Consider the following 21,807-nt stretch of genomic DNA (forward strand, 5'->3'; position numbering starts at 1 on the left):
AGTAGAGGCCTTGGAAGCGATTTTTGGTGAGAACCCATATCGATTGATTAGATGATCGAGGACAGATTTTGATTTTCTAAGTTGGGAAGGGGAAAAGAAGATAAATGAGAGTAGTGAGAAGGATAAATGGGATTTGTTTGGAGAGATGTAGATTGGTTTTGGTAGATAATGAGATGAGATTTATGCACAGAAAGTGATTCATGATGGTGGGTTTTGTTTCTATGTGTGCATCAGATCGTTCTTGAAAGTAATAGTCAACAACTAAACTAATGAAAGTCAAATACAAAGAGAGAGAAGAAGAGCCATGGATAAAGCCTTATCTTCATCGTCATCCAATACACCTCAAATGGACAGCTTGGATTCATCTCTTTTTCACCCTAACCTACAAGATGATGTGACATTCTAGTGAATCGCAAGAATCCCAAGATTCTCACTCTGATCTCTCCCTCGTTTTTAAATCTGACACTCCATTCTCCCCTCCTCTTTACTTCTCCACTAGATCTCACCTCAACTGCACCCACCAGTACCTCTACATCAACGTTCGCATCCATGACTCCTCCAAACCCTTTGGGACCAGTATCTCAAACCCTAGAAAAATTTACCCAATACCCCTAATTGCTTCTCAATCAATTGGATTTGCTTTTGCTGTATTAGGTCCCAAAATCTTCGTCATTGGTGGATTGATCAACAAAATTCCCACCTCAAATGTTTGGATCTTTGATTCTCATTTTAATGAATGGGAAATTAGTCCAAAAATGTGAATTGGAAGGTGAATTGGAAGGGAATCCGCTGTTGCAGGAGTCGTAAATGGGAGAATTTATGTAATTGGGGGTTGTCTGGTTGATTCATGGGCTTGAACGACTAATTGGGTTGAAGTTTTCGATCTAATGATTGGGTCATGGGCTCATGTTCCGAGCTTGATCGAGGTTTAGGATAAATGGATGCATGGAAGTCCAGGCATGGAGGAGAAATAGTACACAATGGTGGATAGAAGAGGTGGTGTGTTTAATCTCGAGGAGGCGCTGTGTTTAGTACTTCGAAGCTTGATTTGGGTTGGAGAGGGAGAACAACTGTTGTCGATGAGATATTGTATTGTTATGATTATTTGGGGAAGATAATGGGTTTCGATGCGAAAGAGTGTACATGGAAAGAGTTGAATGGGTTGGAAAAGGATTTAATTAAGTTTTTTATATGGAGCAACCACGGCTAATATTGGTAGGAAGTTGTCGAAGAGGGCGGTGCAACTCTAGAATTTACATCTTGACTTACAGTTGCCAGGTCGCAATGCTTCTTTGATTTACAATCGCCAGGCCCCAGTGCTTTGACTTACAGTCTCGGAGCCCTAGCGCCTCAACTTACAGTCTTCAGGTCCTAGTGTCTCTTTGACTTACAGTCGTCAAACCCTAGTGCCTCTTTGACTTGCTGTTGCCAAACCCTAATACCTCTTTGACTTGTTGTTGCCAGTCCCCGGAACCTCGACTTACAATCACTAGGCCCCAGTGCCCTTTTGACTTATAGTCGCTAAGCCCTAGCGCCTTAACCTAACGGTGCTAGACTGCAACACCTCTTTGACTTGCAGTCACCAGGCCCCAACTCCTTAACTTACAGTCACCAAGCCCCAATGCCTCTTCGACTTACAGTCTCTAGGCCTTAGCGTCTTGATTGATAGTCATCAGGCCCCAATGCCTTTTTGACTTACATTCATCAGGCCCTTACACTTTGATTTACAGTCGCCCGGCCCCAACGCCTCTTTGACTAGTAGTCGTCAGGCCTGAACGCCTCGGCTTTGGATTCTACCACCCTAATGGGTCCCACTACTTTAGCGTGATGTTACATATGCGATGTTTCTTTCTTTCTCAAGTGGTTGTCTTTTACTTCATTTGCTTGTGTGTCACCATGAATTGCTTGTCGTAGAGATCGTCACCACCTTTACGTCATGCAGGTGGCTAAATGTTGATGGTGCAAAATGAATCCTAAGGGCATTTAAGCCATCTTAATTAATCTATAACAAATGAGGTCAAGGGGGGTTTCTATTGATTTTTGTCTATAAATAATAATCTAGGACAACAAAGAAAGGGGACTGAACCAACAAAGAAAGGGGATTGAACCCTTATTTGGGCTCTCTCTCATCTCTTTTTTCTTGGAGGGAACCCTTCCTGGGGAGCCACCATCTTCTCTCCTATGATGATTATCATTAACATCACCTAAGACCTCATCCCCCCATTTACCCCTTCTACAATAAGATATGCAATAGTAATGACAACATTAGACCAAAAAGTCTGGGAACCTTAATCCCAAGCAAAAGTGATCTGGTTCAAGGAGATGACAATTTTTTCGTTCTAGCACTCCATTTTGTTGCGGTGTTTGGAGACATGAATATTGATGTTCAATCACATGGTTGACAAAATAATCTTTCAAACCCCCTTACATATACTTTCCACCTTGGTCAGATCGCAAAATCTGTATCTTTTTTCAAATTGGGTTTATACCATCTTGTGGAATGTTTTGAAAATGGCTTAAACATCATCTTTGGTTTTCATTAGATAGAGCCAAGTGCATTGGGAATAATAATCGACAAAACTAACAAAATAACGAAACCCAAGTAGAGTAGTAATAGGACAAGGTCCCCACACATCAATATCCTCTATATCAAAAGCTGAACTACTTTTATTATTTCTAACAGGAAAAGACACGCTACAGTGTTTTGCAAACTCACATACCTCACAACGAAGATTTGACGGACACAACGAAAAAAAATGGGAAATATAAGTTTCAGATATTGAAAAGAAACATGACCAAGACGCACATGCCAACACATCACATGCTCTTTATTGACTTTCCTACTATTACTACTAGATTGCCATTGAAATAGTGGAAGTTTTGTTTAGGAGATATAACCCAGCAACTTCATGTCCAGTACCAATTGTCCTCCTCGTATCCAAGTCCTGAAAAATACAATATGAAGGAAAGAAGGTGATACTACAATTCAGATTCTTTGTGAGAGAACTGACAGATAGCAAATTTGTTGCAAACTTAGGAACATGAAGGGCTGGAGATAAAGAAAAATTAGGAGAGATGGTAATGCTTTATTTCCCAGACACGGAAGAAAGAGTGCCATCGGCAATTCGAACTTTGTCGCGATCAGAACAAACAGAATAAGAGGAAAAAATGGTTGATATACCAGTCATGTGCTCTGAGGCACCAGAATCGATGACCCATGAAGGATTAGATGAGGAAGTAGATGCATGATGGTCATAAGCAATGATACCTGATTGAGCAAAGGAGGAGGTAGCTGGTGGTTTGTCCAACTGAGCCATGACATGATGAAGTTGTTCCAATTCTTCATTGGGAATAGTGACCATATCCTGAGGGAAAGACAGATGAGACCTCGGTTCTCAATGTAGAAGTATCAACTGTAACATTATGAGAAGTATAAGATCTTGGGTGATGAAACTTTTGTGGTTGACCAATCAAATCCCAACATCACTCCTTAATGTGCCCTTTTCTACGACAATGGTCACATTTAAATTTCTACTCCGGGATTTCCTTTACCACTGAATTTTTGACCCTCACTCCTATTATTCCGCTGAGGAGCTGAAAAAGTAACCAATGTGGAGCATTAGTAGTTGGTATTCTTGCCATATCATCTCCCCTACTGTCCTAACTCTGGTAGACTTGGTTTAGGGATGGTAGATCATCCCTACTGAAAATCTGAACACAAGCAAGCTCAAACTCTGGATTGAGTCCTGCAAGGAACTCAAATATTCTATTCTGCTCCACCAACTTCTTGTATTGTTTTCCATTTCCTGGACATAGAGGTTGAAACATCTGATAATGATCGAGCCCCTCCCACATGCTCCTGAGAGAAGCAAAGTACTCACCCAAGGAATTCTCCCCTTGACAACGGTGAGAGATCTCCAGTCGTAGTTGATAAACTCTAGCAATGTTTAGTTGTGAGTATATTTGGGCTGCTGAATCCCAAATTTCCTTAGCTGTCTGGAGAAATAAAAAACCACGACTAATCTGTGGTTGCATGGAGTGCAGTAACCAAGACATAACAGTCAAATTCTCAGTCTCCCTCTTATCATAAAGCGGGTTTATCTTCTCTGGGTTGGTAATTTTACCAGTGATGTATTCCAACTTGCCTCTGCCCCCAATGTACATTTTAGCTGACTGAGACCATTCCAAATAATTTTTCCCATTTAACTTCACGGTAGTAACTCGGGGTTCTCCAAGGGAATATGCCCTGGATTTGAAGAGATAGAACTAATCAACATAACCTCAAAGCTTTGTGAAGTTGCCATCAACAATCACGAATTGATATGTAGAGACAATCTCATCAAATAGGCACCCTGCCAACACAAAAAACCAAAATAGGTGTTGTTCTACACAAAGCAGACCTAAAGGTGATTAACCTTATAAATCAATGAACAACTCCAACGAAGTGCTGCTCTACAGCAAACAAACCAAAAGATTGGTTCACATGGGTTCTGTTTGACACCAATGTGATATGAGACTCACTTCACTTCACAATACATTTTTTGCTTTCGTTCTATTCGAGCTATAATAAAGACAAGATATATTCCCCAAAGTAGGAAAACGGTGGCAACGATAACTTAAGAAGAAGCGGAAGCCGCAAACATACGCATCAACTGCATCAAGAGAGGCAGACCCTAACCAAACAGCACATGGACCCTACAGTGTATTAAGAACCAGCAGCACTTTAGAAGAGGGGGGCGGTAAAAACCCCATGGAATTTCCTTCACGGAACCTTCAAACTAGCTCGAAATCACATGAAGCACCACTACATGTGTCCTGAATTTTGTAAGGAACCTAGAGGAACTGATTGGAACCATAAAAAAAACACTCCATGAATCGCAGTCATGATATCAATCGAAAATGAAAAAAAAGAGACTTCACACCAATCGATCTTCAAAAAACTGCCAAGAACTCAGAAAAAATCACCAAAAATTCTGAAATATTCCCTTCTCTAACCCTAAGTTGAAAACCCAACCAATGGTTACTTGGTTGCCGACATGAGCAACAATAGGGCTGATGTCAGCACTTTAGGGTTCTTTTCTGGAAAAAAAAAAAACTTTCGTCATCCCTCCAATCTCCTTCAGCTCTGATACCAAGTAGAAAATCTTCAATAAATTTAGATTTAGAAGAGTAGATGAGAAGAGAAGGAGAAATTGGAGGTTATTGAGAGAAGTTCTCATGACTCCAAAAATTTTATTTACAACATAATTATTTCGAGGGACTAAACTACCCCTAAACAATTAATAAAACTACTTACGTATACATTGGAATAGTAAAATGACTATTCTATCCTTTCAACACTTTTATCATTTGCAATGTTCGTTACCTTGTGAGGATTCTAATTGTACATGTTTTCTTTCTTGTACTTTGTTATCAGCCGGATTGCTTGGATGATCTAGCCTATGCAATTATGTATGAGATAAGTAAGTTATCCTACCGGGTATCAGAAGCCGATGTTACTCGTGCCCGCAACCAGGTATTTATCAGAGTGTTTCTCACTTGCCCATTATTGTTGCTGATTGTTATTCTTTATTATTCTATAACCTGAAGCGATGTGCTTGGTTAGTCAAACTTAATGGAGTGGTATCAATTATATGGATTTGCTTACTCCAGCAATTTCTTGAATTAAGTTTTAGATGTTACAGCCGCCACATATTCACCATAGGACTTGCCGATGAACAGTGATCCTTATCTTACTGGAAGCGACAATGAAAAATATTTGCCACAGTTTGTATTAATGGATTTTGTGTAGAAGTTATTACCACATTCTGTGTCTGTTTTATGCTTCAATAGAATGGAAGGGTTGAACGGGATTAGTGTAGCCAGTTGTCAGTGTTTTCTGGCTTGTGCTTCTTGCAGTTATCTGGCATTGGTTGTATTGGGATCTTGAAATATTCTGTGATGAACATATAGAAATGCCTTTTTGGATTTGCCCAAGATCTCAGGTTGTTTATTGGATTCACCAATTTATCATTTAGTAATTGTGTTTAATATTTTTTGTTATCATTTAATATATGAAATATATATTTTATATTTGTACAACTAATTTTTTTTTCTTACTGTAAATCCTGCGAAATAATTGGGCAAGGCAATGATGACACATTGTTCCTCTATACATAATAAATCGTAGGGATACTTCACTGTATTGTGTTTTGGGGGCAGTATGTCTGACATGGGCATGTTTCCACATCTCTGTAGTCTGTAACTTTCCCCTATTTTCTAATGCCTCTAAGGGGAAGTAAGAACTGTTTTTGGTGTTCCCTGAAATTTTTCTTTAAGCATGATGGATATTAGGGTCTTTTCTTGTTATTTAGAAGAGATCAACTGCTAATATTTTTTTTCTTCTTACAGCTGGCCACTGACTGATGTGCTGTTTTGCAGTTGAAATCTTCTCTTCTACTTCACATTGATGGAACTAGTCCTGTTGCTGAAGATATCGGTCGTCAGGTAAAATACCCTTCTTTCCAAATCTTAACTTTGATGAAGAATAGATAGTGCAGTTAGAACTGATCCACATCATGAATTGTATATCCTACCTCTTTGCGTGTGCTTAACGACCTTGGATGGGCTATGCCAGACTAGTGCTGTCAACGGATTGGATCAGACCCGAAATCCGATCCGTTCCGATAACTTTGGATCTGAATTGGTGATTTAGATTCCAATAAGGTTTTGATCTGATATTTTATTGGATCAGATCTGGATTGACCAAGTCCCAATCCAATAGGGACCCAATCTGGTAAAATGAAATTATATAAATTATATTATATATTTATTTAAATGTATGAAGTTCATTTAGATTTTGTACATCAAACCGGATTTGGATCCGAAGCTGATCTGAATATTATTGGATTGGGTTTGGATCTTGATATTGAAATCCGATTAAAACCAGATCCTTTAAGAGCCCCATCCAATACAATCTGATCCTTATCGTATTGGTACCAAATCGACCTCGATCCAATCCATCGCAGCTCTATGCCAGACCAATAGTGTCATGGCTCTGACTGTCCTGGTCAATTAGCGTATCGTTTTGTCAATTACAATGCCGAAAGTCATTGATCATATGGTTATCTTTTGGTTGATACGGTTTTGAAGTTCTGCCAATTTATTGGATGGTACATTAGATGGATGTGATCTTGGTTGGGGTGTGGTCCATTATCCATTGGCCATGTTTACCTGCCCTTGCTTAACTTCCTCAAAGTTGTAATGAAAGAAATCTACCTCTTACCACATATGGTATAACCCACCATTTTAGTTTTTTTTTCCCCCTCCATTCTTTCTTTAGCTTGTCTTGGTTTGCTTGTGTGTGCAGCTACTTACATACGGCAGAAGAATCCCATTTGCCGAATTGTTTGCAAGGATAGATGCTGTAGATGCAAGCACTGTCAAGCGTGTCGCCAACCGTTTTATATTTGACAGGGTAAGAAATTTTATATATCGCTAAACCTATGTAGTACTTAAATATGGGTTTTGTTAACTCGTGCCTTGAGGGCACACGTTAAGGTGCAATAAATACACTTTGGAATTTGGAACCTGAGGGTATTGTGGTAAAAAAGAATTTTTTAAGGGTATTTTGGGAACAAAATTCAATTTACGAAGTGTATTTATTGCATTTTTATGTTAACAGACCCCTTAAATATTGTATTTTAGACAATAGTAGGCATTTAGTCAGGATAGTTATTAAAAACTTTTGTGCCAGCAGTGTTGTATTTATGAAGCTTGCCCTCACTTTTGTGCGAGCCTTGACATCTTTTGTGCTCTTGCAGGACGTAGCCATTGCTGCAATGGGACCCATCCAGGGTCTCCCAGACTACAATTGGTTCAGACGCAGGACCTACTTGCTCCGTTACTAGGTTCTTAATCACTTCTTGTTTTTTAATATTCTCCCGTCTTCCTCAAAATCTCTCCATAAACCAGGCTTCCATTGCTCTGCTGCACACACCCTTTCTAGGAGAAGCATCGGCCTTGGCTTTTTCATTTTATTTTATAATGTTTCTGAATTTTGATTTCTGTAACATGCCCTGCAAGCAGGTCAAAATAATTATTTGTCTTTGATAACAATAAACATAACCTATCTAAATCCTGTATTGTTAAATTCAATCGGCAAACCACCATTTATGTGGGCTTTTTGAGTATATTGGTGGAGCTGAATCAGGTTGGTGTTTGGATTGGTTCAACTGCTTGCCTTCCTCATCATTTTCATAGAGATTGGTGATTTAGAGCCTTGTTCTCTAGTGGAGCACCCCTTGTTACCAGTGTATCACGCCTGCCCAAGAAAACATTGGGCCATATATGGATATTATGTTGGCCATTGGTTCCTCTTCAAGAGGACGTTATATTGATACCCTCTTGTTTCTTGTTTCAGGACATCTTTGTAATTCATGTCATTTGTATGGTAGGGCTGTCAATAGATTAGGTTCGAATTCATCCGCACAGCACTAGGAATATTTATTAGACCCAAACCCAAACCTAAACTTGAGTTGGACCTAATCATATCTATCATTTTTAACTCCAGACCCGATTTGATATGATATGATGTGATATGATATGTATTATGGCACTTGCATTTTGATATGTTGTTTTTTCAGACAGACCTTGGCCATCCCAGTGGAGTATCCCACGCAAGCACTCTTGCAAACAAAGAACATGAAAATGTAAATGTGGAACTATTGACAAAAAAAAAAAAATAATAATAAAAAAGCTTGATTTTTCATCATTGACAATACCTTGTGGCACTGTTGAGCCATCCTCGTGGTCCCTGTTGAAATCACCTTATCACTTGCTGGACCCATGCACAAAAAAGAGCTTGATTTGATACATATATATATGTGGGAAATGTTCAGCAACAAACATTTTGGCAAAACATGGGTTAGAGATTTTGGAATGGGCTGATTTTTGGTGAGGATGATCTCTATGGTGTGGAGATCATCCTCACCAAAAATCAGCCCATTCCAAAACTTCTAACCCCATCAAAAATGATTTACAAAAAATGGACGGTCCACGATTTTTCAACTTGTAACTTGGGGCTAGACATTTTGGAATTGACTGATTTTTGGTGAGGATGATCTCCTCATCGTATGATATCATCCTCACAAAAAATCAGCCCATTTCAAAACCTCTAATCCAGGTTTTGAAAAATGTTTTGCCAAAATGTTTGTTGCTGAACGGGACCTTATATATATATATATATATAAAACAATGTAACATTGATAAATTTTCAAAATATGGGTTAGAAGTTTTGGATTGAGCTGATATTTGGTGAGGATGATCTCTATGATGGGAAGAGTAGTCGAAAAAAAAAATCAGTCCAATCTGAAACTTCTAACCCGATTAAAAGTCATTTAGAATGTAGGCTGTCGATTTTTTATCAATTTTTGCGAATAATTTGTAAATCTTTTTTATGGATTTATAAGTTTCAAATTGAGCTGATTTTTTGTGAGGATGATCTTTTCATCATAGTGACCATGCTCGTAAAAAATCAGTTTCAATCTAAAACCTCCAACCCAGATTTTGAAAAACCATTGTTTTTACATACATCTCATGAACCACCCCATATATATATGGGTGAGGTTCCTGCGACACACATTGCGATACAATGTTTGTCTTATATGGGCAAAAAGGTTTGAAATGGGCTGATTTTTTGTGAGGATGATCTCTGTGATGCGGGGATCATCATTGCAAAAAATCATCCCATTCCAAAACTTCTAACCCCATCAAAATTGATTTACAAAAATTGGATGGTCTAAAATTTTTCAACTTGTAAACATGGGGTTGAAAGTTTCCTAATGAGCTGATTTTTGGCAATAGAGATCATCCTCACAAAAAAATCAGCCCACTCCAAACATTTTTGCCCATATAAGACAAAATATTGTGTCGCAATGTGTGTCGTAGGAACCCCCACCCTATATATATATATATATATATATATATATATATATGGGAAATGTTCAGCACCCTAAGTTTTACCACACACTTTAACAAACGTTTTTTGTCCTACATGGGTTAGAAGTTTTGGAATGAGCTGATTTTTGGTGAGGATGATCTCTATGATTAGAAGATCATCCTCCCCAAAAATCAGCTCATTCCGAAATGTTTAGCCCCATGTTTACACGTTGAAAAATCGTGGACCGTCCATTTTTTGTAAATCAATTTTGATGGGGTTAGAAGTTTTGGAATAAGCTGATTTTTGGTGAGGATGATCTCCTCACCATAGAGATCATCCTCACCAAAAATCAGCTCATTCCGAAACTTCAAACCCATGTAAGACAAAACGCGTTTGTTAAAGTGTGTGGTAAAACTAAGGGTGGCGAACGGGACCCTATATATATCTATATATATATATATATATATATATATATATATGGCAAACTTTTTGGCAAAACATTTTTCAAAACATGAGTTAGAAGTTTTGGAATTGGCTGATTTTTGGTGAGGATGATCTCTACGGTGAGGAGATCATCCTCACCAAAAATCAGTTCATTCCAAAACTTCTAACTCATGTTTTGAAAAATGTTTTGCCAAAAAGTTTGCCATTGAACGTGACCCTATATATATATATATATATATATATTTATTGTCAAACTGATAAAATTAATTCCTCAGATGCCGGCATCCATTTTACCAGACTGGTTGTAGAAACCATTTAAGAAATGGAGAACATCTGGGTGGTGGTGTGCAAAATATTGTAACGAATAGTTGGCCCCGTTCCTATTGTGGCGATTAGCACAACCTGGACTGGACTAAACTACACCACACCACCTTGTTTGTCTGTGTACTTATTGGGTACATATGCACAAGATGCCACACATTTACCCCCCACTTGAAGGCATGTGCCATATTTGTACCAGTTGAATAGATTTCAGATTAGCTAGTAAGTTAAAAAGCGAAAAAAAAAAAAAACTATAAGCACCCCCAAACCATTTGTCTTCAGCCTCTCCTCAAGTACTTGTCCTAATCTAATTATATGATGAAGATTTCTTTTGGGGATTTTCCTTAAAATGTCAAATGTATTCTAACTAGATGTTGATGAAATCTCACGTATTGGGTTCTTCACAGCCATAGAAACATCAGCCTATAACCTAGAAAGCCTAACCCTAAAAACCTAGAAATTCGACCAAAAATATTGATCCGATTGAGTTTAAATTTAAAATAGGGTTGGAATCCCTTTTACACATAGAGATGGATGGACTCCCTTTCACACAGAAGCTATGTGCAACATGTAACTAACCCCGAGTCGTTGACTCAATGGCAATTTCATACCAATAAGTGGTTAATTCCCGAATGTCGTGAGCATTAATTCCTTAGTGGCCACCTGTCAGGGTGTACTCTCACTTACCTAGTCTGTGTGATGTGCAAGCATTGCAGGTGCCCTAGGACTAGTCCTTAGACAAGACCATGAAATCGAAATATGGCTTAATCCCCTATCTACAGGGATACCTTGTTATCACGAAAACAAAAAAAATTTGCGACTAGAGCGTTTCGACTTCATCTTGATCAAAGAGGGATGGGAATTTACCTCCTTGGGTAAAAGTGTTATTCTCACCTCATTGATTTTTTACCCTGTTATCACCCAAAAAAAAAAAAAAAATTGCAACTAGAGGGTGTTTCAACTTCATCTTGATCAAATAGGGATGTGAATTTAACTCAGAGTGTAAAAGTGTTATCCCCACCTCAGAGATTTTTGTATGTGTGTGTGGGGGTGGGGGTGGGGGGACAAACAAGCATTGAAAATTGAAAATTGATCAAATGGTAAGGTTAATCATTTTAATTCCGAAAATATTAAATTTCCGTTTCCAGAATTAAAACATCTAGGTTAAAGAGGGGGGAAAACTTATTCTTTATAAAGTGGAACTGCTTTTAACTATTTTACTGAAATTAAAATGGAGCGGAGATTTTTTTTTTCCCACTTTGACCAAAATATTGTAATTCTGAAAACGGTAATTTACCGTTTTTGGAATTAAAATGATTAGTACTATTTTGGAAAAAAAAAATCAAATTTTGTCTATTTTATCGAAAATTTTCACTTCTTTTAATATCAAATTAAGTTGGTGTGCCAATAGAATTTCATTTATTATTACCTAGTTTTACGAGTTTGGCTCATGGTTTTTAAACTCGGAATCGCGTCTCGTCTCGTTCAGCGCCGATACCGAGTCGTCTCGGACGAGTTTTCCGATATGTTTGAGACGTCTCGTGAGATAAGTCGAAAAATTGTACATGAGATGTAAAACTCGGTCAAAAAAATCACTTTGTGAGTTGGTCTCGTTCAGCTCTGATACCGAGTTAACTCGGGCGACACGTCTCGGTCTCGGACGAGTTTTAAAACCATACTTTGGCTCACTTGGTGGAGTGGATGACCTGTCTTTCCAGGAGCAGGTAACCGTTTGGAGGGAATTTTTCATTGAACTCCTCTCTCTCTCTCTTTTTCTATAGTTTTCTCAGTTATTTCTCTTCGATTTCATCGCCCCTTCTCCTACAAATTGAGGGGAAAAAAAATGTCTCTTAAAACTCTATCTCCATTTCATCTCTGCAGATCACAATTTTTTTCTCCTCCTTTCATATTCTCCCAATTCAGTTCCGTTCTCTCGTTTCCTGTCTTTGATTTTCTTCAATTTCTTTCTCTGATTTGAATCTGCTCTTCTTATCTTAACTTACTTCCGGTTTGAATTCAGATTTTTTTTAGGGTTTTTATTTATTTGGAATCCGAATTCGTAATTGTTTTTGGGTGAGTGTTTCATTTTGATTTTCTTCAAATCTCAAGTGTTCTATTTGCTACATCAATGGCCTCCTACTCTGTTCCTTACCCTAAGTCCTCCTCCACATTAAATCCATCTGGATCTTGGAATCGGGAACCAAAGACGCTGCAGCAGTCGAAGATTTCATTTCAATCAGTTTTGAAATCAAAGCCTTCGTTGCTAGATCATCAGCCTGCATTTTCGAGATTTGAGGTTAGTTGGTTGTTTATTCGGTTCATCATTCAATTTCTTGTGAAAATCTGAGTTTAATCAATTATCAATGATTTGGATTGTTATAATTTAGCTAAATAGTAAGCAATCTATGGATAATGCTACTCCAGTACACCTTACACCCGCGTAGTTGGAAACTCCTATATGCACTCTCCACGATGATCATCATTGCAAAGAATCATTCATTCCTACTTCACTATCCATATGGATTTTTTTATCGATTACACATGAAAAGTTTGTTTATTTATGGTAACAATGGTTTAATTGGATTGTCCAGTTCAGATCAACTTTTCATTTAGTTAGTAATGTCAGAATGGACTAATATTTGGTCAGTATGTTTGCAAGAAACACTCACTGATTGCCATGTTTCTATAACACAAGCTACACTACTTTTGGGTCTTCTCTTGTTATTGGTTGAGGTTTGAGTGCACGTTGGCCAGTTAATTGTTTGTGCGAAATGGTGAACTTGTAAATTTTGTGTAATGGTAGATTGGGTATCTAGTATTAATGTAATATTCTTGTTATATTTCAGTGCTGGACACCAATTCATATCCTCATGTAGTTTGTTGAGGAGTATTTTTTAAATTTATCATTTATTTGATTTTTAATTTATATTAGTTTCCTTAAAGCACTTTCTTTAACATTATACACTTAATATGAATCTAAAATGATCTAAAATTCATTTCCAAGCAATTGGAATAGATAGAGATGTATAAGCATATTGGGATTACGGGGAGTCAATGTCGTTGACATTTCATACGAGTGTTGGACATTGACAGTTGACACAGTATCTGTGTCTTGTAGTATAAACTTGAATCTACATCTATGGGGTAACTATTTTAACTTTTCAATACACATGCAAATGTACATTTAAAGGTTATTTTATAGGGACAATGACCGTGAGGGACTCTTTATTGAGAATAGGTACTGAATAGTCCCATAATAAACTATACGAACCATTTAAGTCCCACTTAATAAAATATTAACCTATTAAGGATCTTTTGAAGATTATTTTAAGAAAAATACCTGAAATACCCTTGTAACAACTTTACAAAGTGGTTTGATCTAAAAGTATATACCAAGTCAAATAAAGAACTTGACAAATTTATTTGGTTATTAATATTTTTGTGAGAAATAAAAAATAAATATTTTTATTTATTAAAAGTTATTCGTAAATTCAATATAATTTTATTTTACTCATTTAAGTTGACTTGCTAATTTTTTAGTTGAATCAATTTGATGAACATTCAAGTCGAGTTTCAAAATTATGTTTTAATTGTTGAAAATTATTTATATATTGTAATAACTTTAACATACATAGATCAAATCAACTTGATGGTTAGTTTTTGGAAGAGAAAACAAGGATTTTTTTTTTCATTGTTCTATAAGAGATGACCATAGTCAAGGGGCTTTTCATTAATTTTAAAACATAGGAGTACTCAAAATATTATCAAATAAACACATTTCCTTAACCCTCAAAAATGGTTCAAAGGGTAGTCACTGTATTTTCGCTTCAAAAATCCTTTTTAGAGTAATATTTGAAAAAAAGAGTACTAGAGAGTCCTTATTTTTTAAGAAGAGACTTTTTGGTACATATTTTCAAAAAAGAAGTCTTTGTGGTCATTGTCTCTATTTTATATGAAAAAAAATCAGCCCAATCTGAAACTTCTAGCCCCATCAGAAGTGGTTTACAAAGTTAAAGAATTATCGACCATCAATTTTTATCGTTAATTTGTAAATCACTTTTGACGAGGTGAGAAGTTTCTGATTGGGTTGATGTTTTGTGAGGATGATCATCTCACCATAGAGATCACCCTCACAAAAAATCAGCCCAATTCGAAACTTTTAAGCCATATAGGACAAATTTTGTCTCCCAATGTTGCCCCCCTAAGATTGTCCGCCGAACACTACCCTATATATATAGGGAGCCATTCGGGTGCCAACTATTTGGCCAACATGTTTTGTCCTACATAGGTTAAAAGTTTTGGAATTGACTGATTTTTGGTGAAGATGATCTCTATGATGAGGAAATCATCCTCACCAAAAATCAGCCCATTCCGAAACTTCTAACCCCATCAAAAGTGGTTTACAAAAAATGGATGGTCCACAATTCTTCAACTCATAAACATGGAGATCATCCTCACCAAAAATCAGCCCATTCTGAAACTTCTAACCCATGTAGGAAAAAACGTGAACACCCATATGTATGTAACAATGAGTTATCCGTGTACATATATTCACATAATTGCATTTGTTAGCATTTTTTTTGTTAAGCGCAGGGTTTAGCAGACCATGACCATTTATTTTAATAGACATTTTTCAGCATTTTGTGTAAAAATAGCACATACATGATGTGTACAGCTGGGCAATTGAGTTAACACCCCACTAAATGGCAACACCATCGTGAGGCTCACATGGTGTTTCATTTGGAGCTGACTGTATGTGAGCATAATCTCCTGATTGTGGAAGTCTTTCTCACCAATAATAAGATCATTTTTAGATAATATAGGATTCTAACTTTACTAAAACTTTGATAAACTATTGACTATTCAATTTAAGCCCAACTTGAACTCCAGTTCTTAGTGTTGAAAATTGAGTTATGGATTTTTTTAGTGTGATCTGTTAATGATGGTAGTTATTCTCACAAAAAGTCAGTCCAATACTCATATCTCAATTTGAGGGGTTTAATACTCATTTCACATTGAAATATTACCCTTATATCACTTTCCAATGATCCAACATTCACATCTTAGGTGTTAATGTGCTGTTTTGTTATTGCATACGACTCATCACCATTCAAGTATTGTTCAAGCTATCCGGGGTCAGTCAAACAGATTCTTTCCTGCCATTTCATCAAATCCAGTTCCATATACTCTGTTAGTCTATCGAAGAACAAGATGGTGGAACAATTTAAAGCTTTGTAGCCTCTTCCATTACACTTTTAGGTCTTTGTATCACTTTGTTGAAAAACTCTCAAAATTCTAGTAGTTATCAGATATGCAAAGTTATCTGCTAATCTCATATGTTGTTGATATCTGTATCAGTAAAGACTTACTTGACATGCAATACAAGAATGCTTTAGCTAGATCTTTTATATTCCCGACTTTTAAATACTATATTACGCCGTTTGCAGGGGCCTACCCGGAGCCAATCTTCCATTTGGAAGGTTTGGGCCCAGCGTAATGAGGTATGCTGCTCACCACAATTTAGAGTCTTTTTTGTTTTTGTTTATCCTTCTATGGTGCATAATCTTTAACTTTTATTGATCCTGTTTTCTACATAATAGGTTGCTTCCAAGAACTCTTCAAATTCTGCAATGGTGCCCCTGACCAAGTTGGAGTTCCCATCACCGGGAGAAAATAATAAGCCTGTAAAAAAACCAGATGTCCAAAATGAAGTTTCCGATACATCCTCCATCTCAGCATTCATGACTCAAGTGGCAGACCTTGTCAAGTAAGTGTAAACTACTTATTTAATAATCTTATTTTTTTTTACGAGAGCCGCTATTGGCACCCCAACTTTTACATATTACATCCCAATTTCTTAAATTATTTATCACAACCCAATTAAAGATTAAAACACACAATTCGACCATTACAAAGATTTGCCTCAGGTTATTAATTAACATTAGAAAACATTATAACACTCATTCAAACAATTTCAGTAGTCGTTTACAGTTAGAATTAGGATCATATAAAATCCTAAACCTAAAAATAGAAATCTAACAAAAAAAAAATGAAGAGAAAGAGAGAGAGAGAGATACTATTGGCATCCCAACTTTTATTTATTCTCAACCATTCACTTTATTTTTTAATTTTTTAATTTTTTAATTGGGGTGTAATAAGACTTAGGGTGCCAATAGCACCTCTCTTTTTTAGAGTTGAACACGATTCAAGATTGGAAACCACTTCTTAGGGGGGTAACATTCCTTTATCTGGACAGGCTTGTGGATTCAAGAGATATTGCGGAACTGGAGCTAAAGCATCTAGATTGTGAGATCGTTATAAGGAAAAAGGAAGCTTTGCCACAGCCAGAAACTTTAGCTCCCGTTTTTATGATGCAACCGCCCTCTCCTCAATCAATGCTTCCATCTCAATCATCACCTGCCGCGGCCCCTGCTCTCCCAGCACCAGCTTCGGCTCCACCTGCCCCGGCAAAGATGAGCAAGTCGTCACACCCACCTTTGCAATCCCCCATGGCAGGAACCTTTTATCGGTGTCCTGCACCTGGGGAACCACCATTTGTGAAGGTAAAAGTGTCTCGTATGCATGTCTTATGTATAGATTTGTAGAAGGACGAAGCATGGGTTTATGTTAAATCTATATGATGAAACACACTGGTGGATCCCTCTCTAGCTACAGTTTTGTGGGGTATAATAACCCTACTCCAGTTATAAGGGAGTGGGGTCTACACTACCCCACTTTCTTGCCCTTTGTGTTCACTCCCTTCAACTTTAATGTCTTTCCTCGCCTCCCCCTTTTTCAATAATATCCCTCCAATTTTACTATATTTCCTCTTTGACCCTTTTAACCCCAAACAGGATGCCTGTGCCATAGGCACCGGGCAAACTCTAGTAAATTCATACAACATATCATTTATCTTTCACTTAGTATGTACAGTGTTTCTTCAGGTGGGCGATAAGGTCCAGAAAGGTCAGGTAGTTTGCATCATTGAGGCCATGAAGCTGATGAATGACATTGAAGTAAGTATCACATTTTATCTCTGATGTAGGAGAAGAGTACTGCAGAAATAAAAGCTTAACTAAATGAGGGAAATACTTTCTAGAAAGGGTTTTAGTAGTATCTTATCAGCATTCAATGCATCTTTAGGGTTGCACCAAAACTTCAGGAACTTTATTTTATTTCTGAGGGAGTGATCACTTGTCTCTAGAAGGAAAACTCAAAATCTATTATGTTCTATTGTGCAATAAGGGGAGAGGCATGTGATTAGATTAGAATCAGTACATTACTCTCTGACTCTTATATAATTAAGAAAAACTAGTTTCATCCGTCACTAAATTTTTTTAGCTGTAGTTCATATTGTAAGACAATGAAACAGACCATAATTACATTGGGGTGCTCTTATGTGATGAAATATGTTTTCCATGTTTCGTAGTTTGACACTTCTTTCCTTGGATTTTTAGATAAGTGCAAATTGTGTCTTGGCCTTCTGTTAAGAGTGATGTTAGGGCATTATTAATTCTTTCATTGAATGATGTCTTGAAGTTTGCATGCATGTTTATATATACGTGCAGCTTGTTCAAGAACTGAAAACTTAATAGTTGAAATGAAGGAAAACAAGTTCCAGTTGAGACTTGGAGCAGCCTTGAGTCTATTAAAACTTAGTTGAGTGTTTGACTGTTTCATACAAGTTCTGAAACTCTATTGAGTCTGAAAATTAAAACTTGTGTGAAATCATTTTCCATAATTTAAGTTCTTTTTTTTTGATAAGTATAAACTTTTATTAATGAAACAAAGAGAAGGAGGCTGAGGTAGCCCCCAACAAAACAACAAGCGAAACAACAAAAGATCAAAAGAAATTAACTACACAGGTGTAAGCTAATCACAAATGTTCTCCCAATTAAATAAGAAATCACGGTAGCACACATCCTCAAAATCTTTGCTCATCTTGGACCACAAAAACAGAAGCCCAATAATCTCTAAAATCACTGTGTGGGGCGAGCTCTCCTTATTATGGAAAACCCTGTTGTTGCGCTCTTTCCAAAGACCCCAAGCAATAGCTGAAGGAAGGATAGCCCAAAGATGCCTCTTTCTAGAAGAGAATATATTGAAACTCCACCCCTCCAAAAGATTAAAAAAAGATAAAGGAACGACCCAATCCACCTGGAAACGGGATAAAAAGAACATCCAAATAACCCTAGAGAAGGAACAATGAATAAGAATATGATTAACCGACTCCCCATCTCTCGAACAAAGAAAACAAAAATTCGGAGTGACCCACCCCCGTCTGATCAAGCTATCCAAAGTGAGAATTCTACCCAAACAGGCAAGCCAAACAAAGAAAGACACCTTAGAAGGAATAAAAGCGGACCAAATTATAGATGGGGAAAAAGAAATCTCGCTAGGCGGAAGCAAACATTTATAGAAGGATTTGACAGAAAACTTCTTATCCTTGGCCTTGAACCATTCTCTCCTGTCCTGCTCATTCTCTCTGAGTCGAATCAAATAAAGGAGACCTAAAAGAGATGTAACCTCCGTCAATTCCCAATCATTGAAGTTTCTCCTAAATCCCAGGTCCCAAGAATCTGTGTTCCCGTCCCGAATCAAACACTGCCTAACCGGATTATTTTTTTTCAACGAGCAAGAGTACAAGGATGGAAATTGAGTAGACAAAGGTGAAGTACCACACCACCAATCCTCCCAAAATCTCACATTGTCCCCCGAGCCAACCTTAAATCTAATCTCCCTATCAAACTCATGAACACCCTTCATAATACCTTTCCACACACTACACCCATAGGTTCCTCTGGCCTCGTCACTATACCAACCATAAGTCTTTTCTCCATATTTAGCCTGAACCACTCTCCTCCACAAGTTGTCTCTTTCTTCACCAAATCTCCAAAGCCACTTGCCTAGGAGAGCTTTATTCGTTACCCTGATCCCTCTAATCCCCAAACCCCCATTCTTCTTTGGAGTGCAAACCATCTTCCATTTCACTAAATGATATTTTTTACCACCATTCTTATCATTCCACAAAAAGTTCTTCATAAGTCTCTCAATCTTCACTTCCACCTCCTTGGGCAACGTAAACAGGGATAAGAAGTAAATTGGGATACTTGTTAAAGTACTTTTGATCAAAGTCACCTTACCCCCTTTGGAGAGATATTTAGCCTTCCACGAATTCAACTTCTTTTCCATTTTCTCTATCACTCCTTCCCAAATGTTCTTACTCCGATACGGTGCGCCTAACGGTAAGCCTAAATAGGATGAAGGGAGCGAATCACTACTGCACCCAAGGGTAGCCGCTAAAACTTGAAGGTTAGACACCTCTCCAACCCCAAACACCTTGCTTTTCTGAAAGTTGACATGTAATCCAGAAATTGCTTCAAAACAACATAATAAAACCCTAAGAGTTCTAACTTGTTCTCTAGAAGGATCTAGGAACACTATGGTGTCATCAGCAAATTGCAAATGCGAAATCAAAGGACCCTCAATGTTCACTCTAAAACCCGATAACCTCCCTATCTCAACCCCCCTTCTGAACAGTTTCCCCAAGGCCTCAGTCACAATAAGAAATAAAAATGGGGATAACGGATCCCCCTGTCTCAAACCCCTGGAGCTCCTAAAGTACCCCGCCGGACTACCATTGACAAGGATCGAAAAGGATACCGAAGTTACACACTTCATAATCCACCCAATCCACTTAGGCCCGAACCCCATCCTCCCCAACATATACTCCAAAAAGTCCCAACTCACATGATCGTAAGCCTTTTGCATGTCAATTTTTCCTAAGAGCCCCTCCTTCTTATCCTTAATCCTAGAATCTAAACACTCATTTGCCATTAACACTCCATCCAAAATCTGTCTTCCCTTGATGAATGCACCTTGCTCATAGCCAATTAAATGCTTCACAACTTCTTTCAACCTGTTTGCCAAAACCTTAGAAATAATCTTGTACACCGATCCCACTAGACTTATAGGCCTAAAATCACTCAAATCAACCGCCCCCACTTTTTTGGGAATCAATGCCACAAATGTACTATTAAGGCCATAATTTAAGTTCTTGATAGAGCATTATAACTTGACAAGGAATATTAACAATCAACTTTATTTCTTGAGCAAAGAATTTGTTAACTATGCATGTGCAATGTACTTACAGACATGCAACACATCAATTTCAATGATGTTGGATGAACATGATCAGTGATTTAATCCCACCAATATGTTTTTTTTTTCTTTTCTCGTCAGGCTGATCAGTCAGGAACCATTGTTGAGATACTCGCAGAAGATGGGAAACCAGTTAGCATGGATACGGTACTCTCTCTCTCTCTCTCTCTCTCTCTCTCATACACAAATCGTCGATATTCTTTTCTGTTCTTTCTATGATTTATTGGATCTTCTTATTTTCTCTTTGCAGCTTCTATTGGTCATTGAACCATGAAGTAGGGAAAACCTTGTGGTAATGTAACATGTAAACAAAGTAATTTGCCCTCTTCTGAGGTTTAACTTTGTTTGAATTATAATTTTATTTTCTTATCTGTATTAGTTATTTAACAAAGGTATTGCATAATATAACTAAATTTATATTTTTGGAAATACATCTCACGCACTCACACATGTGGACAACTGTTTTTCAAGTTGTTTTGCATGTTTAGGTCTGGCTGGTCGGATATTCCCTGCTGTAGTCACTGTAGAAAGCCAAATTTTGATTCTTGAATATGTTCACCGAATGATTGAAAAGTTTTGAGTCAAAGGACCCCACACTTGTAAACATGACCTCAGGGGGACATTAATATTTTCCACAATTTTGGATTTTTGAAACTAGTCCTCAATTTATTTTTTTATTTTTTTAAGTAAAAGGTGAGGTATTTTGGTACTTATCTGATTATATTTTTGTAAATATCAAAAAACTTTCACAGTTGTTAGATGACATTTTTTAAATATCAGAAATCTTAGTCATTTTCCAAACAGCAATTTTTGGACAAAAACTAAAAAATATCATTTGACATTTTTGATATTTACAAATTTATCATCCAAATACTAAATTGCCCATACTTTTTTTTTTTGTTCTCAAAGACGAAAATGAAAATAAAAATAAAAATGAGGGTGTTTTTTGAAAATTTAAAATT

At 37.2% G+C, this 21,807-nt stretch overlaps 2 protein-coding genes across 2 annotated transcripts in view; both read left to right on the top strand.

Moving 5' to 3' along the window:
• The window catches only part of LOC147405873 (putative mitochondrial-processing peptidase subunit beta, mitochondrial), a 28,091-nt gene extending 19,920 nt beyond the window's left edge, over positions 1–8,171 (top strand). Inside the window, exons 6-9 of the mRNA XM_086433755.1 lie at positions 5,417–5,515; positions 6,421–6,486; positions 7,349–7,456; positions 7,803–8,171. Coding sequence (XP_086289881.1) covers positions 5,417–5,515; positions 6,421–6,486; positions 7,349–7,456; positions 7,803–7,889 — 360 coding nt within the window. The 3' untranslated portion in view covers positions 7,890–8,171. The remainder of the gene's footprint in view (positions 1–5,416; positions 5,516–6,420; positions 6,487–7,348; positions 7,457–7,802) is intronic.
• Positions 8,172–12,394: 4,223 nt separating this feature from the next.
• Positions 12,395–21,274, top strand: LOC147405874 (biotin carboxyl carrier protein of acetyl-CoA carboxylase 1, chloroplastic-like). Its single transcript, XM_086433756.1, has 7 exons — positions 12,395–12,980; positions 16,132–16,185; positions 16,285–16,451; positions 16,941–17,247; positions 17,629–17,700; positions 20,927–20,992; positions 21,096–21,274. The coding sequence occupies exons 1-7, from the start codon at positions 12,813–12,815 to the stop codon at positions 21,117–21,119; spliced, it is 858 nt and encodes a 285-aa protein (XP_086289882.1). The 5' UTR covers positions 12,395–12,812; the 3' UTR covers positions 21,120–21,274.
• Positions 21,275–21,807: the final 533 nt, after the last annotated feature.

The sequence above is a fragment of the Akebia trifoliata genome, chromosome 3 (genome assembly GCF_017979445.1).
Source record: "Akebia trifoliata isolate Shusen 1 chromosome 3, ASM1797944v1, whole genome shotgun sequence".
Taxonomy (NCBI): Eukaryota; Viridiplantae; Streptophyta; class Magnoliopsida; order Ranunculales; family Lardizabalaceae; genus Akebia; species Akebia trifoliata.

Bases quoted from the DNA above. Each gene is read 5' to 3' on its own strand.
- LOC147405874 (XM_086433756.1), top strand. From the start codon at position 12,813: ATGGCCTCCTACTCTGTTCCTTACCCTAAGTCCTCCTCCACATTAAAT. The intron at 16,452-16,940 runs GTAAGTGTAAAC...TTATCTGGACAG, and splicing joins CAAGTGGCAGACCTTGTCAA to GCTTGTGGATTCAAGAGATA. The intron at 17,248-17,628 runs GTAAAAGTGTCT...GTGTTTCTTCAG, and splicing joins GGGAACCACCATTTGTGAAG to GTGGGCGATAAGGTCCAGAA.